Raw genomic sequence first — 15,616 nt, 5'->3', positions numbered from 1 at the left:
TGATTAATTAAATTCCTAAGAGTGTCAATTTTTATTCCTTAACTGCAAGCAAAAAAAAGAAAAGATTAATATTGACATTAGTGTAACACTGAGAGTGACAATTTCCTTATTTTCATTTGTTGCCAAAGCATTTGCAAGATTTTCTTTACTTGATTTTTGCCAAGATTGCAAGCCTGATTTCTCCACATGCTTCAGGTAAGAGTCCTTGTTTTTAATTAATTAAGATTAAGGTACATTTTTGTATCTTCTTTGTTTAATTAATTCATGATTCACATTTTTTTAATTAACGTAAAAACAGATAAGGAATAAAAAATTATTATAAAAAAATATTTTTTATTATTATTATTTTTTTTTAAAATTGTGCTTCTAATTGACTTCAACTTGTTGGAACTACATTAATAGCATGCAACTCTCTCACCAATGAAACCAAAGCGACATTTTCTTCTCTTTACCTAATACATAATTCAACAATTAATACACACGTTTTTGAACAAACCATTTTCCATTTCTCTTGTCATATACTACTACTAGTTCTTATCTTTGTCACATTTTAAACTAACCAGATCAACATTTTGTTTCTGAGACACCCAATATTTAATTCTGTGAATTTGACTTGTGTTCTTTTTTGTTTTGTTTCAACTCAACTATGTTTGTGTCAAACTCCAAACAAAGTTTGTCTGTTTTTGTAGTTTCATTGTTATGGCTGTATAATGGAGGTGTGGTTATGGCCTCCACTGAGAGTGAGAGTAGCAGTATTAAAGACCTTGATCAAACACCAACATGGGCTGTGGCTTCTGTTTGCACTGTTTTTATCTTGATTTCTATAATTCTTGAGAAATCTCTCCACAAAATAGGAACGGTATGGTTTTCATTTGATTTTTTTTTCAATTGTTTTATGATGTTTCCGTAGATGTTTTTCTTTCTATTTTTGCTTTGTTTTGTTGAAATTGAGTCATATTTTAGTGAACTTTTTTTTTGGTTATTGAGTTCTTTAAAATCGATGTTGGTGGATTCATGATTCATGCGTCTTTTGTATTTTTTTCAGTGGCTGCGAGAAAGGCACAAGAAGCCTTTGCTTGAAGCTCTTGAAAAGATCAAGTCAGGTAAGATTTTAGTAAAGAGGTTAATAATTAATATTCATCATAGTATAATTTATGTTGTCCAATACCTGCCACTGTTGTCGTGTCTGGTGTTTGTGTCTGTCCTTCATATTTCTAATCAATATTCGATTTTTTTTCTTTTTCTTTTCAGAATTGATGATTTTAGGCTTCATTTCATTGCTTTTGACTTTTGGGCAGACCTATATTGTTAAAATATGTATTCCTCAAAATGTGGCACACAAATTTTTGCCATGTCCATATAACAGTACCCAACATGGAAATACTGATGAAAAGGAACATCATAGGAAACTTCTCTTTTATGAACACAGATATTTATCAGAAGAAGATGATTCCCATTTCCAATGCAAGGAGGTAAACTACATTGCCAAAGGTTCCTTTTGCTTTAATCCATAGTTGCAAATCTAATTGTTGTTTTGTTTGTTATAGGGTAAAGAGCCCCTTATATCTGCAGAGGGATTGCACCAGTTACACATCCTCATATTCTTCTTAGCATTTCTTCATGTTCTATATAGTGCTGTCACGATGCTTCTCGGGAGACTAAAGGTCTTCGCGTTTTTCTTTTTCGATTCGTTATTGTGGTGATTAGAATTCGAAAAGAAGTTGTTATGAGAAGTAGAGTAGAGATATATGTAGGTTGAAGATTGTATGTAATGATATCATAGTAACTAACCAAAGCCAAAATCAAATCAAGGTACATTAACTTGACGGCGAAGAAACATGTCACGAGCCGTTTATCGCAAACATTTAACTTGTTAGGAGAAAACACATGGAATTGTTTTTTATTAGCACAAATGGATCATTTAATCGAGAGTTTTAGTAACTTATTTGGTGATTGAGAATTTCTTTTATGTAGATACGAGGATGGAAGGCATGGGAGGCAGAGACTTTGTCTCTTGGATACGAGTTCACTAACGGTATGACGCCCAATGATGTATTTAAGTCCTTTTCTTCTTTGATTTCAAAAACTATTATATTTTCAAATGCTGCTACATGCAATTTCATGGCTTTGTTGTGTATTTATCATGCAGATCCTTCAAGATTCCGGCTTACACACGAAACATCGTTTGTTAGACATCATTTTACTCTTTGGACTAAAAATCCAATCTTCTTCTATATAGTAAGACCAACTTTTAACATCATTAATATCGGAATGCATGAAGTTTCATTGCTTCATTTTATCACACTCCTTCGAGGAAACATTTAACCATTTCTTCCATTTTGTCGATTTCAGAGTTGCTTCTTTAGACAGTTTTATAGATCTGTTGATAAGCCTGATTATCTGACTCTGCGCAATGGATTTATCGCTGTGAGTCCTACTCCATAATGTACTTTAAATGTTCATATTCAAGTTCATTTCTTGATAATGCATCGTGCGTGTAGGTTCATCTGTCACCGGGAAGTAAATTTAACTTCCAAAAGTATATCAAAAGATCCTTGGAGGATGATTTCAAGGTCGTTGTCGGAGTTAGGTAACATCTTTATACTACGCATTTGAAACATTATTTTTTATCTTTCCAGTGATAACTGATTTGAAATACATGCTTACCAAGTCTGTTTTGTTGTTGTCAACAGTCCGGTCCTTTGGGCATCATTTGTTTTTTATTTGCTCCTAAATGTCAACGGTAAGCAACATGTTAACTTTTTTTCCTCATCGTTTCCTATCGATTTTGCTTTTCTACATTTGAATATTCAATTGGTTAATTCAATTTATTTTTCAGGATGGCATGCTATAGTTTGGGCATCCTTGATTCCTGTTGTTGTAAGTATTCTATTCTCTCTTAAAAATTTGCACATTGATTGCAATCACGGTTACATTACGATACATTCAGATAGGTACGATTTAAATTATTTAATCGGCTGCAGATGATTTTGATCGTTGGAACAAAACTTCAAGCCACTTTGTCAGAGATGGCCATTGAAATCACCGAAAAACATGCAGTTATCCAAGGGATTCCTCTTGTTCAAGGCTCAGACAAATATTTTTGGTTCGGTCGGCCTCAATTAGTTCTTCATCTTATCCATTTCGCCCTATTCCAGGTATTCAATCAATGAGAGAAGTACTTTCGAGGTGTTTTCAATTTTTGAGTTAATATTTGTAATTAACTTATACTTTTCTCTTGCAGAATGCCTTTCAAATAACATATATCTTGTGGATTTGGGTACAAAACCATCGTTTCACCCTCAATACCGTCTTTTTTGTACTCAATTATGATAAATGACTAATAATTACTATGATTTTTCAATGTGCAGTATTCTTTTGGGCGAGTAAATTGTTTCCATGCTGATAAAAGTATTGCAATAGTCAAATTAGCATTAGGGTAAGTTTGATCGAAAATTCTCTTTAGTTAACGTAGTTTTAGTATGATCGAAGCATTACCACCATAAACTAATCTGATGAACTCTCATGTTGGTTTTGAAGGGTTGGGGTGCTATGCCTTTGCAGCTACATGACCCTTCCGCTATACGCTCTTGTTACTCAGGTACTACTCGTGTTCATTTTCCCGAGTTTCTATTACTTGACGATTAGAGTCATTCTTTGAAGTTTTGTTAGTCGTCACCTTATAGGTTGGTTTATCGTCATTCGTTAATTGTTGATTTTCATATGCATATATTACATTTGCAAGATATACTAAGATTTTAAGGCTGTTGAAACATTTGCAGATGGGATCAAGAATGAAAAAATCAATATTTGATGAACAAACATCAAGAGCCTTAAAGAAATGGCACAATGCTGTGAAAAAAAAGCACGGACTGAAACTAGGAAAGTCGAGTGTGCGAACCATGGACGGAAGCACTTCAACGACGCACTCTCCTACTACTAGCCCAACACTACACCGTCACAAAACCACGGATCAATCAACTCGCTCCGTTTCAGCCTATGATGATGACCAAGATCTTTACCCATCTGATATTGAATTGTCTCCGACGTCATCAACATCAAACTTATTTGCAGTACGAGTAGATAGTGTTGAGCAAGATGCAGAAGAAAATGAACTCCAAACTGCGGTAGAAATCAATGAACAGCAACCAACGACAAGAGGTAGTAGTAGCTTCTCATTTGTCAGGTCAGATCATCCGAAAAGAAGCGCGAATTGAATAGGAATCACTAGTTACTTGATTGAACAATATTTTTTAAGCCTGTTCATATAACATGTTTAGATATTTCTAGATATTGGTAAATACTTAAAATAGATTTAGTAAGTTTTGTACATTCTTTTTCTTATAGAAGAAGACTTGTCTGCTACGTAAACTTTACCGTTTGCTATAATTCATGGTTATAGTTAAAGGCTTAAAGCCTTGAAATGATCAAACGTAATTCCACTTGATTCATCTATTGGACCTCTCTTGATCCCCTTGCCGCCATTGTTCCTTATGTGCATATCCACAATCTAATTACATCAAAGAGGTCATTCCATGTTGCATCACAACAATATGAACATATCAGCTTTGTGTATCCCTTTTGGTTTGGAATATGAATCATAACTTGTGTTAGATATTGTAGTGACTCCAAGAACCTTGGTAGAATCTAGGTGTTTTTATTGCAAATTTTTTTCATAAATCAGGATGTGAATTATTAACTCAGAAATTACAAAAATAAAGAAGAGAGACTCATTTAATGGAATCTCCTCTATGACACTTACACTATCGATAATGTCTATGGAAGCTATGGGTGTGTTCAGTAGTGGTTTGGGTGAATTGGAAGGAAAATCTAACTTTTCACCCTTACATTTGTCTTTGTACCCTTCCAATTTTTTAAAAATGACAAATTTATCCTTCAATGCTTTTAGCCATTTTACCATTTTATTTTTTACTATTCAATAAAAAAAATCAGAAAATTACACCCCTACGCACGCTTTCCGGAATACTTTCTGGGTTTACATCAAAAGCGTCCCAGAAGACTTAACAAGGTGTTCCGGAATGATTCAAATCAAACCGGAACACTTCGTTAAAATCTTCCGAAACTCTTTTGATGTAAATCGGAAGTCTTTGTTTAACTCTTCCGGAATGGTTTTTAAAATTTTTTTTATTTTTTTTCTGGTAAGAAAATTCCGCTCCAAATTTGTTAAAAAAAAAAAAGAGACAACTTAGATATCAGTGGTGCATTCACAACTACTCAAAAATTCGTTACATGAGAAGAGATTATCCGATGGGTTAAAAAGACTAGAATCAACAAAAAATTTATAATTATTATCACCCGTTCGAACACCGAAACAGACAAGAGAGGAAGGAGCAACAAAGTGATATTTGGTTGCGATATAGGGGGAAATACTAGGACAAAAGTGATACGCAAAGTGCGACTAAGAGACGTGAATGTCCATTCAAAATCAGGCCGACTTCAGCAAAAGATGGCTCTGGATGGAAGGTTGATGTAAAATGTGGAGTTCATAATCAAAGATTACCAGATAGATTAGAAGGTCATTCCTTTGTTGGTAGGTTGACCCCAGATGAGAAGCAGCATGTTGTTGATTTGACAACGAGACATGTTTCGCCTAGACACATATTGATTTTCTTAAAAGAGCAAGATCCCTAAAATGTCACTCGGATCACGCAAGTATACAAGCATAAGAGTGTGATACAACATTTACTTAAGCTTATAGAGGATGCAAACTATATTTACTGGAGTAGGAAAAGAGATGACTCAGAAGTTGTCCCATAGTGCGCCTAAAGGCTGTGGAACTGGTGCGCACAGACCAACATCACCTGCAACGCTGCGTCATCCCAGAGTGCGGCTAACAGAACTTCCGATTTTTAAAATGAACCGAACCGGAAGACATTAAGAAAAACTTCCGGTGTGATAATTTAATTGTTACAATGCCATGACTCTTGTAATTATAGAGTTCCATGCATGCTAGCTCACCTATGGTACTCATGCACATGCATGATGATATACATCAGTTTCATACAAACACATCTATGATGCAATGCCCTATTTCTTATAGTACAAGATACCCTTCTAATATTGATAAATATTGGACAAATGAGAAAACCAAAGATCTTATAAAATATGTATTTTGGTGTGGAACCAAAAATAATACTCCCTCCGTTTTTTATTATAAGTCGTTTTGCCATTTTCACACATATTAAAAAAATAATAATAACTATTGTATTAAATAGATAAATTATAAAAGATTTTTACTAAGTTGTCCTTCATTAATTATATGGAAAATACAAATTAAAATAATTTGAAGAAAGAGAATAATAAATGTTTAAGGGTATAATAGAAAAAATAGTATTAATGATTCATTGAAATTATAAAATGACTTATAATAAAACACAAAGTTTTTTTTCCAAAACGACTTATGATAAAAATGGAGGGAGTAGTAATGAGATGATGACCATTGGAGAAAGGATTCCGACATAATGACATGTGAATCTGGTGATCGAAAAAAGGATTTTTTTTTTTTTGCAAGATTTACACTTTAACTTACAAGTCCTTGAATAAGAAGTGTGAAATATATAAATATATGAATGAGTTGTACTTTGAGGTGATGCACAATCACACTTATATAAGAACTTATATAGAAATGATGATTTGAATAGTCACAAGTAAAGATGGGAATAAGCCAGACTGACCTACATGAGCCTATAGTCTAGCCTATTTAAGGTTAGGGCAAATCAAACCTATATAATAATAAGTTCAGGCTTAGGCTTTTTTAAAAACCTATTTAATTAAATAATTCAGACTTATGCTATTAAAAAAACCTATGAAACCTTATATATATATATATATATATATATATATATATATATATATATATATATATATATATATATATATATATATATATATATATATATATATATATATATATATATATATATTAAAAACAGTCTAAATAGGCGGACCTATATATGCATATATATTAGAAAACTGCTAAATAGGTTGGCTTATATATGTATGTATATTAGAAAAAATGCTAAATAGGTCGGCCTATATATTCATATATAAGTTAGACTATGAAGATTAGTTGAAAACCTTAATGAGAAAGAGTCTTTTAAATAAGTTTTTAGGCTATGCTTGACCAAAAAATCTATAATAGATCAATGGATAGACTCAAACCTTCTAAGTTTATCATAATACAAATCCAAACCTTCTAAAGTCTAGCCTATTTTCATCCCTAGTCACAAGTTAAGATAGAGAAGCTCTTGAATATACATATAGAGGTGGTATCCTGATTCAGTACATTGCTTTAATACGAGTGCCCACCTGTGCATTAGTTGAATGAACATTTCATGTTGAATTGAACCATTAAGTTGTGCCGGTGTTAATAAACTATTTGACCTACCCAGAAGATTATGTAATATATTTGAGTTGAGCGGTACCATTTTTTGTCCCCAATACTCTTGCTAAGGGTTAGAGATAAAAGATTCAAAACGTGGGAATGGATAAGGCAATTATGTGGAATAATGAAAAAGAAGAGCTTTTTCCTCGAAAATAATTTAGTGAGTTCCACATGTTTGATTTTTTTCGCTCCACCAAATGATGGAAGATCACTTTTTCCTGTTCTGAAGCAAAGTGTAAAGGATTAAATGCACATGGACTTCCTCATTTTTTGGCTTATCTAAACGAGAAGCACTTGAATTAAATTGCACCAACACACTATGTAGCACAATGTTCTTCCTATCTAAAAGTGAAGCCTGGTAAATGGTTGAGAAAGTAAATTGTTTTTCAAGTAAACAGCAGTTAAGAAATGTGGTTGGACCTAACTCATCTCTACAAAACTGACTTGTAGGGTGAGGATTGCCCCCACTTATAAGGATATGTTCAGGCCATATATTATCTAATATGGGACTCTTAACAACAACATAAAAATTGATTTATAGAAGTTAGAAAATGCTTCAAAAGCTAAAAGGCCAAGAAGGGGGTAAGTTGGATTGAAAAGGAAATTGAACACGAAGAAAATGTTGAAAACTATAAGTATTTAAAATATGAAAGAATCAAAACTAAATTATGTTGTTTGAAAGTTTCAAACAAAAGTTTTGAAAAGTTGAAGAAGGAGGGATGCCCGATTTCATATATTTGAGTGGACTGGAGTATCTATAAATAAATAGATGTTTGTGAATTTCTTGATTGATTCATAAGAAGAGAGATTGATACTTAAGTTAATAGATGTTCCGGTATAGAGGTGAATAAGAGAAAAATATGAATGTGTGAATTTGATAGAAGTTTTTTCAGGGGTGAAATCGAGGACTAAAGGTTTTAGTATGAAGTAGGTAATCCTTAAAACCGCTTCAAGTAAATTGATCAAACATGACAAAATGTGTTCTAATTTCTAAAAATCGACTTGTTTATCTATCATTTATTTTTGACACTATTGATTTTCTAAGATTAAAAGTTGTGAATCTTTTAAGAGTCTAAACACTCATGTAAAATAAATGTTGTGTTTTCTAGATTATATATATATATATATATATATATATATATATATATATATATATATATATATATATATATATATATATATATATATATATATATATATATATATATATATATATATATATATATAAAATTTTTAAAAGAATTGATTATTTTATCCAAAATAAAATAATAATACAACTTATAGTTAGTTTATCTTATAATTTTGCATAATCTTTATTATTAAATTGATAAAGAAAAAAAAGTTGAAGATTTTAGAATTTACCTAATATATTTGAGTTGTACCATTTTGTCGCCTATACTCTTATCACATGTTAGTGATCAAAGATTCAAAACGTGGGAATGGATAAGGCAATTATATGTTTTGAGAAACATTAATTTTTATAGATATTCCAATTAATATAATCAAGATTATTCTTTTAGAGAAGAAAAGTTTGTCCATGCATTTTTCACGACATCATCTTAGTGAGTTCCACTTTTTTTTCCTGCTCCACCCAATGATGGAAGATTACACTTTTTATTCACTCCTTTTAGTATATAGTATACTTCTTCCAATTTAAGATAAGTGATTTACTTTATTAATTCATACCAATTATTAAAAGCGTTGTTAATGATAAAATATAATAATTTCAACAAATAAATTAGGCCATCAATCTTTGGAGTGTTAAGTTGACATGTTTACAATTTGAATTCTTAAAAAGAAAAATTACAAATAAGAATGTGTTACAAGAATGATAGAGTATGAAATTGAGCTTTAAGTAGGGGTGTTCAAAACCAAATCAATCCAAGAGAAAACTATAAACTAAACCAAATCAATTCGAAACCGCAAAAAATCGCATTTGGTTCGGATTATTTTGGGTCATTTTTAACAAAACCGCACGGTTCGGTTTGCGGTTTGTATTTTGTAAACCGAACCAAATCGAATCAAACCGCATTATGTCACAACCTAAATTTTACTTAACTCGCATCCAACCCAAACTTAAACCTATTATACATTAGCTTTATGATTAGGAACAATTTTCTCATCCTTACACATATAATTTCAGTCTCGGTCTTCTCAAATCTCTAATAACATTATTTCACCTTCTTTGCCACATACATCTTCCATCTTCTTCTATAATCCTTAGTCTCTTTTATTCTTTCTTTTTCACCTTCTCATTTTTATGTAAATGTTCTGTATTTCAGTTTCGTTTTTATCGCACATCTTCTTCTTTAATCTCTCAACACTTTTTTTCTCTTTTTCACTTTCACTAATCTTTCGTCTCTTCTATTTTTTGTTTCATTATAATAATTTTTATTTTGTTTTATGCTATTATTTTATGTTTAATATTTCACTTTTGTCTAATTTAAATTTTACATATTAAATGAAAAATTGTTGTCAAAATATGACGAGTTTTGTTGTTATTTGATAGTGTATGAATGTCTAAATACAAAATTATGTTGCCATCTATATGTGTATGTATGACTCAATAAAATATTTGTAAGAAACCAAACCAAACCGCATTAGTTTGGTTTGGTTTGGTTCGGATTTTTTTTTAAAAGCCATCAGAACCAAACCAAACCGCACTATTTTTTCTCTAGCGGTTCAGATGATTTTTTTCGTCAAAACCGCCCAAACCGCACCGCGAACACCCCTAGCTTTAAGTTATTTAAAATAATTTATATTTGTTGGGCTTGTCTTAGATATTATTTAGTTGGTCTTTTAGTTATTGGGCCTTTATTTTACTACCCACTATTGTTATCACTATATATGTACTCTCAATGAAAGCACCAATTATTATAAACATGCAGCGCAAATAAATTTTCCAATTATCGAATTCTAATGAGTTTTTCCTAATTCAAACAATCTCGCAATCTTTGTGTTTTTTTCACCTAATCTTGTCTTTGCTGAGAGAACATCAGCGTTATATAAAACCACTTATCTGTCGATTTTGATATACAAATATATATTTTTAAGTATAAATAAATTGTAAATATATTAATTAACACCACCTTATATAAAATCACATATATGCCGATTTCGACAAACAAACATATATTTTTAGATATAAACAAATTGTTGATATATTAATTTGGTACCCTACCAGTTTCTGATACAAAGGATTCTGCAACTTTAATTCTAGATCTAGGGTTTTATCAAAGGACAAACTCAAAACTAAGAAGAACAATAAAATGGAAACAATATCATTAATTTTCTGCCTTGTCTCTAAACCCTAAGGGGTTTAAATACATTCTTCCAACTAATGGATCATTTAAATGGGCTCAGCCCAACAGAAATAATAACATCAAAAAATTAGAACTATTAAAATATTAAATCACATAATCTTTAAACCAATTGGGCTTTGTAGTATTTCGTTTGGGCCTGCTATCATTACTGCCCGGTCCAAGAATAACCTTGTCCTCAAGGTTATGGGTTGAGAAAGTGTTGGGCCGGTGGAAAGCTGCAGTCCAATTTGAAGAAGAAACATCACGTGAAGGAAACGTTGGGGCAGTTGTAACAGGGGCAGAGGAAATTGGCAGCCAGCTGTCCTCGGGAAGTGCAGCGTCACGTGAAGGAAGCGTGTGGGAAGCTGTAACAGAAACATTTTTGAGTGGTAGCCAGCTGGCCTCGGTCCGTGTGCACCGTTTCAAATCTGTGCAAGTGGGAGACAGGCTGTCTCGCTTTAACGGTGGGGATTCAGCGAGGGGAATCAGATTCTCATCTGATGGTGGAGGTGCATCCAACGTCTTTTTATGGGAAAACACGCTTTGTTGAAAAGTCTCATTCACAGAAGCTATAGTACTTGGGACTTGAGAACTACCAACTAAACCCTTAAGTCTTGTAGGAAGCTCTGTACTTTGAGATACACCACTTTCACTCTTCTCTCCTAGTTCACTTGTTTTCAGAAAATCTTCCAAGTTTTCTTTTTCTTTTTCGTTTGAGTGTGTTATTTGTGTCTCACCGGATGAAATACCTTCGTTAGTCCCCCTAAATGTTGTGTCTTCTGTGTCACCTGAAGCTTCGTTGGACGGTGGTAGTGGCCGAAAATGAGAGATTGGGTCCTGTCCCTTGTAAGCCTTCAACTGAGAAACGTGGACCACAGAGTGGATCCGGGACGAAGGCGGAAGATCCAGATCGTATGCAACGGCTCCGATGCGGCGGCGGATCGAGAATGGGCCAAAATAGCGCGGCGAAAGTTTCTGTGAAACACGGTGGTGGACGGTCTGTTGACGGTAGGGTTGGAGGCGAAGTAGAACTAAGTCGCCGATCTGAAAGGTAATATCGCTCCGTTTCTTGTTGCTTTGCTCCATCATTTTGAATCTGTTACGCTCCAAGTTCTGTTTGAGAGTGTTAAGTATTTCTTGTTGTTGTTTCAGTGTCAGGTCCAGTTCCGGAACAGAGATGGTGTTTTGTTGATATATTGGAAACGAAGGTGGAGGACGCCCGTATAAGGCTTCAAAAGGAGACATCTTGATGGCGGAATGATAAGCTGTATTGTGCCAATATTCTGCAAGATGTAAGTAACGAAACCATCTCTTAGGGTTATCACTTGTGAAACATCTTAAATATGCTTCCAGACAACGATTTGTAACTTCTGTTTGTCCATCTGTTTCAGGATGGTACGCTGAGCTGTATTTCAACGTGGTGCCTTGAGCATGGAAAAGTTCCTTCCAGAAGGTACTGAGGAAAATAGGGTCACGATCAGAGACGATGGATTTAGGGACTCCATGTAGACGACAGATCTCGACTGAGAAACGGAGAGCTAGGTCCTTAGTAGAGTATTTGGTTGGAAGTGCAAGGAAGTGGCAAAACTTCGTCAGTCTATCGCAGATCACCCAAATGGCTGTGTGTCCATGAGAAACAGGTAAATGTGTTATGAAATCCATACTCAGTTCATCCCATACTAACGCCGGAACCTTAAGAGGCTGAAGGAGACCTTGTTTCCTTTTTGGCATATATTTATTCTTCTGACAGACTTCACAAGTTCTAACAAAAACTTCTGTATCTTTGTAGATGCCAGGCCATAAGAAGGAAGAAGAAACGCGAGCAAGGGTTGGTTGTAGGCCCGAGTGTCCCCCAACTGGAGTAGAATGGTATTCAGCAAGAATGGTCTTTCGCAGATCTGGAATCTCGGGTATGTAAACTCTATCTTTAAAATAAACTATCTCATCCTTTATCTGAAAAGTATGTTGGAGTGATACTTCTGTCTGTACTTTACTCATGAATGTTCTTCCTTTTGGATCTGTTTTGTAGTAGTCTTTCAACTGGGTAATGAGTTGTGGAACTGGAGAAGAGATGGATAGCAGTATGGCCTCATCTTCGGTGTGTTGACGACTCAAAGCGTCGGCGACCTGATTAGCTTTTCCAGGTTTGTAATGAATATCGAACTGAAAACCCTGTAGTTTAGCAGCCCATTTTTGCTGCTCAGGTGTTTGTATAGTTTGAACTAGGAGATTCTTTAGGCTCTTTTGATCTGTATAGATGATGAAATGTCTGCCTATCAAATATTGACGCCATTTTTTTACTGCTTCGGTGATTGCATACATCTCGCGTACGTACACAGAGGAGGCTTGAAGGCGGTTGCACATCTTTTTGCTGAAGAAGGCGATTGGATGTCCTTGCTGAGACAGAACGGCTCCAACTGCAATTGCGGAAGCATCGGTTTCCAGCACGAAAGGTAGAGAGAAATCAGGAAGACACAAGACTGGTGTTTCGGTCATTTTTTGTTGTAATGATGTAAAAGCTGCCTCTGCAGTAGAACTCCAATGTAATTTAGTGGAATGAAGTAAATCGGTGAGGGGAGCGGCGAGAGAGGCGTAGTGACGTACAAAACGTCTATAAAAGCCGGTGAGTCCTAAAAAACCCCTGAGTGTCGTGAGCGAACGAGGCCTTGGCCACTCTAGTATAGCTTTAATCTTTTCTGGATCTGGGGTTACACCTTCACGTCTTAGGTAAGGACGCAACAAGTCGTTCATGGCAGATTGAAAAGAACTAGGAGCGTTAGTTAGGCCAAATGGCATCACTAAGAACTCATAGTGCCCATCAAATGTTCTAAAAGCAGTTTTGTGAGTGTCCTCTGGAAGAACCCGAATCTGGTGATAACCGGATCGTAAGTCAATCTTAGAAAAAATAGTTGCAGAACCCAATTCATCAAATAGTTCATCTATAGTTGGGATGGGGAAACGGTCACAAACTGTAACAGCGTTAAGAGCCCTATAGTCCACGCAGAATCGCCAAGTACCATCCTTTTTTCTGACTAATAGGACAAGGGAGGAGTATGGGCTGTTGCTAGGCTTAATGATACCATCTTGTAACATCTCTTGAATTATTGAAGTCATTGCATCTTTTTGGGAATGGGGATATCTATAAGGTTTTACATTGATTGGAGGAGTGTTTGGGAGAATGGGAATTTTATGATCATGAGGTCTAGGTGGGGGCAGGCCGTGGGGTTGTGTAAAAACCTTAGTGTATGAATGAAGTATTTTGGAAATCTTGGTTGGAATTGTGGGAGGTAAGTCAGTAAGTGGGTTAGGTTGTGGATGTTGTGGGTTCTGTTGTGGATCTGGTGTGGGTTGGTAAAGTAGTAGGTGAAGTGAAGCGACTGAGTCCGTGTGTAAAAGGTGACAAAATTGGTTATAAGAGGATGGGGAAATTTGGGTCTTAGAGTCACCGGTGATAGTGATCTTGTGGTTATCATGAGTGAAAGAGATTTTAGGAATAGAGAAATCGGCCATTAGTGGACCGAGAGTTCTAAGCCATTCCATTCCAAGAACAGCATCGGCGCCCTCAATTGGAAGTAAATGAAAAGGAATTTCAAAGAAATTTTCCTGTATATTGATTGGGACTGTTGGGCAAATTCCTGAACAAGACAATTTAGAACCATTGCCTACCATGACGGAGAAATTGGGAATAGGTTGTGTGGGGAGTTTAAGATGTTGGGCAATACGAGGCTGCAAAATATTGTGGGTACTGCCCGTATCGATAAGTATCATGACTGAAAGTCCGTTGATGGAGCCTTGAAATTTCAGTGTTTTTGGGCAGAACTGGCCATTGGCAGCTTGAGGAGAGAGTTGGAAATAGGTGTCCTCTTGATTCATGGAAGTGATAGAGTCGACGTGAGTGTCTACTGGTTCTGGTGTGGGGAGTTCATCATCTTCAATTAGTAATAGGAATTTTCCAGCAGCGCATTTGTGGCCTGGTATAAATTTTTCGTCGCAATTGAAGCATAAACCTTGGGCTCGACGCTCTTGTAATTGGGTATTGGAGAGGCGTCGAATGGGTAATTTAGCTGGCTGTGTGGTAGGTAAAGGTTTTGTAAGGGGGGAAGAAACAATAGTAGTTGGGTTTTGGGAAGTTGGGCGAATGGTGTTAGGTGAAAAGGTTTTCTGAAATTTTGGTTTGGCCTCTCGTAATTTGGATTCGATCAATTTAGCAAGCCCAATAGCTTGTGATATTGATACTGGTTTATGGATAGCTAATTCGCTCTGAATTTCGGGAATTAAACCAGAAATGAAATAGTTCAGGATTGCCTCACGCGATAAGCCGATGACTTGATTTCCCAACTTTTCAAATTGGGCTTGATATTCCACAACAGAATGAGTCTGCTTAAGTTTGAATAACTCAGCTTGGTGATTTTCATATGTAGAAGGACCGAAACGTAATTCCAATGCTCTAGTGAAAGAAACCCAATCCACCAACTCATTATTTTTAAACATCCATTTAAACCAACCTAAAGCCTCTCCCTTCATGTAAAAAGACATCATGGCTAAACGGTTTTCCGGAGGTAGATTATAAAAATTAAAGAATTGCTCAGCTTGAAACAACCACTCAAGGGGGTTGGAGCCATCAAACATGGTGAGTTCCAATTTGGGAGTACGAAAAGGGGGAAGAGGGGTAGAGGGCTGGTTTAGTGAATAAGGAATTTGGGGTATTTGTGTGGTGGAAAATGACGGTGTAGTAGTAAAGATGGGGGGTGGCACATAGTAAGGGGGTTCAAGGTAAGATTTGTTGGGGAAAAAATGATGTGATGGTTGAAAAGGAGATCTAGGGATAGTGGAAATAAGTGTTTGTGGAATGCTGTTGGGAGGAGTGACTGTGTGGGTGAAGTTAGGGCGAGTGAAATTAGGGGTTTGT

At 35.1% G+C, this 15,616-nt stretch overlaps 1 protein-coding gene across 1 annotated transcript; it reads left to right on the top strand.

Annotated features, from left to right (window-relative positions):
• Window positions 1-426: 426 nt before the first annotated feature.
• Window positions 427-4,572, top strand: LOC131638001 (MLO-like protein 10). The gene is made up of 15 exons (XM_058908561.1): window positions 427-859; window positions 1,046-1,103; window positions 1,252-1,472; window positions 1,548-1,664; window positions 1,975-2,035; window positions 2,150-2,238; window positions 2,353-2,427; window positions 2,502-2,590; window positions 2,694-2,743; window positions 2,840-2,880; window positions 2,985-3,158; window positions 3,245-3,280; window positions 3,372-3,439; window positions 3,541-3,601; window positions 3,783-4,572. The coding sequence occupies exons 1-15, from the start codon at window positions 647-649 to the stop codon at window positions 4,215-4,217; spliced, it is 1,788 nt and encodes a 595-aa protein (XP_058764544.1). The 5' UTR covers window positions 427-646; the 3' UTR covers window positions 4,218-4,572.
• Window positions 4,573-15,616: the final 11,044 nt, after the last annotated feature.

The sequence above is a fragment of the Vicia villosa genome, unplaced genomic scaffold (genome assembly GCF_029867415.1).
Source record: "Vicia villosa cultivar HV-30 ecotype Madison, WI unplaced genomic scaffold, Vvil1.0 ctg.002131F_1_1, whole genome shotgun sequence".
Lineage (NCBI taxonomy): Eukaryota > Viridiplantae > Streptophyta > Magnoliopsida > Fabales > Fabaceae > Vicia > Vicia villosa.
This window is presented reverse-complemented; position numbering and strand designations above follow the sequence as displayed.

Excerpts from the sequence above, each read along its gene's own strand:
- LOC131638001 (XM_058908561.1), top strand. The coding sequence starts at position 647 with ATGTTTGTGTCAAACTCCAAACAAAGTTTGTCTGTTTTTGTAGTTTCA. Across the intron at positions 2,036-2,149 it reads TGGATACGAGTTCACTAACG|ATCCTTCAAGATTCCGGCTT; the intron begins GTATGACGCCCA and ends TTTATCATGCAG. Across the intron at positions 3,159-3,244 it reads TCCATTTCGCCCTATTCCAG|AATGCCTTTCAAATAACATA; the intron begins GTATTCAATCAA and ends TTTCTCTTGCAG.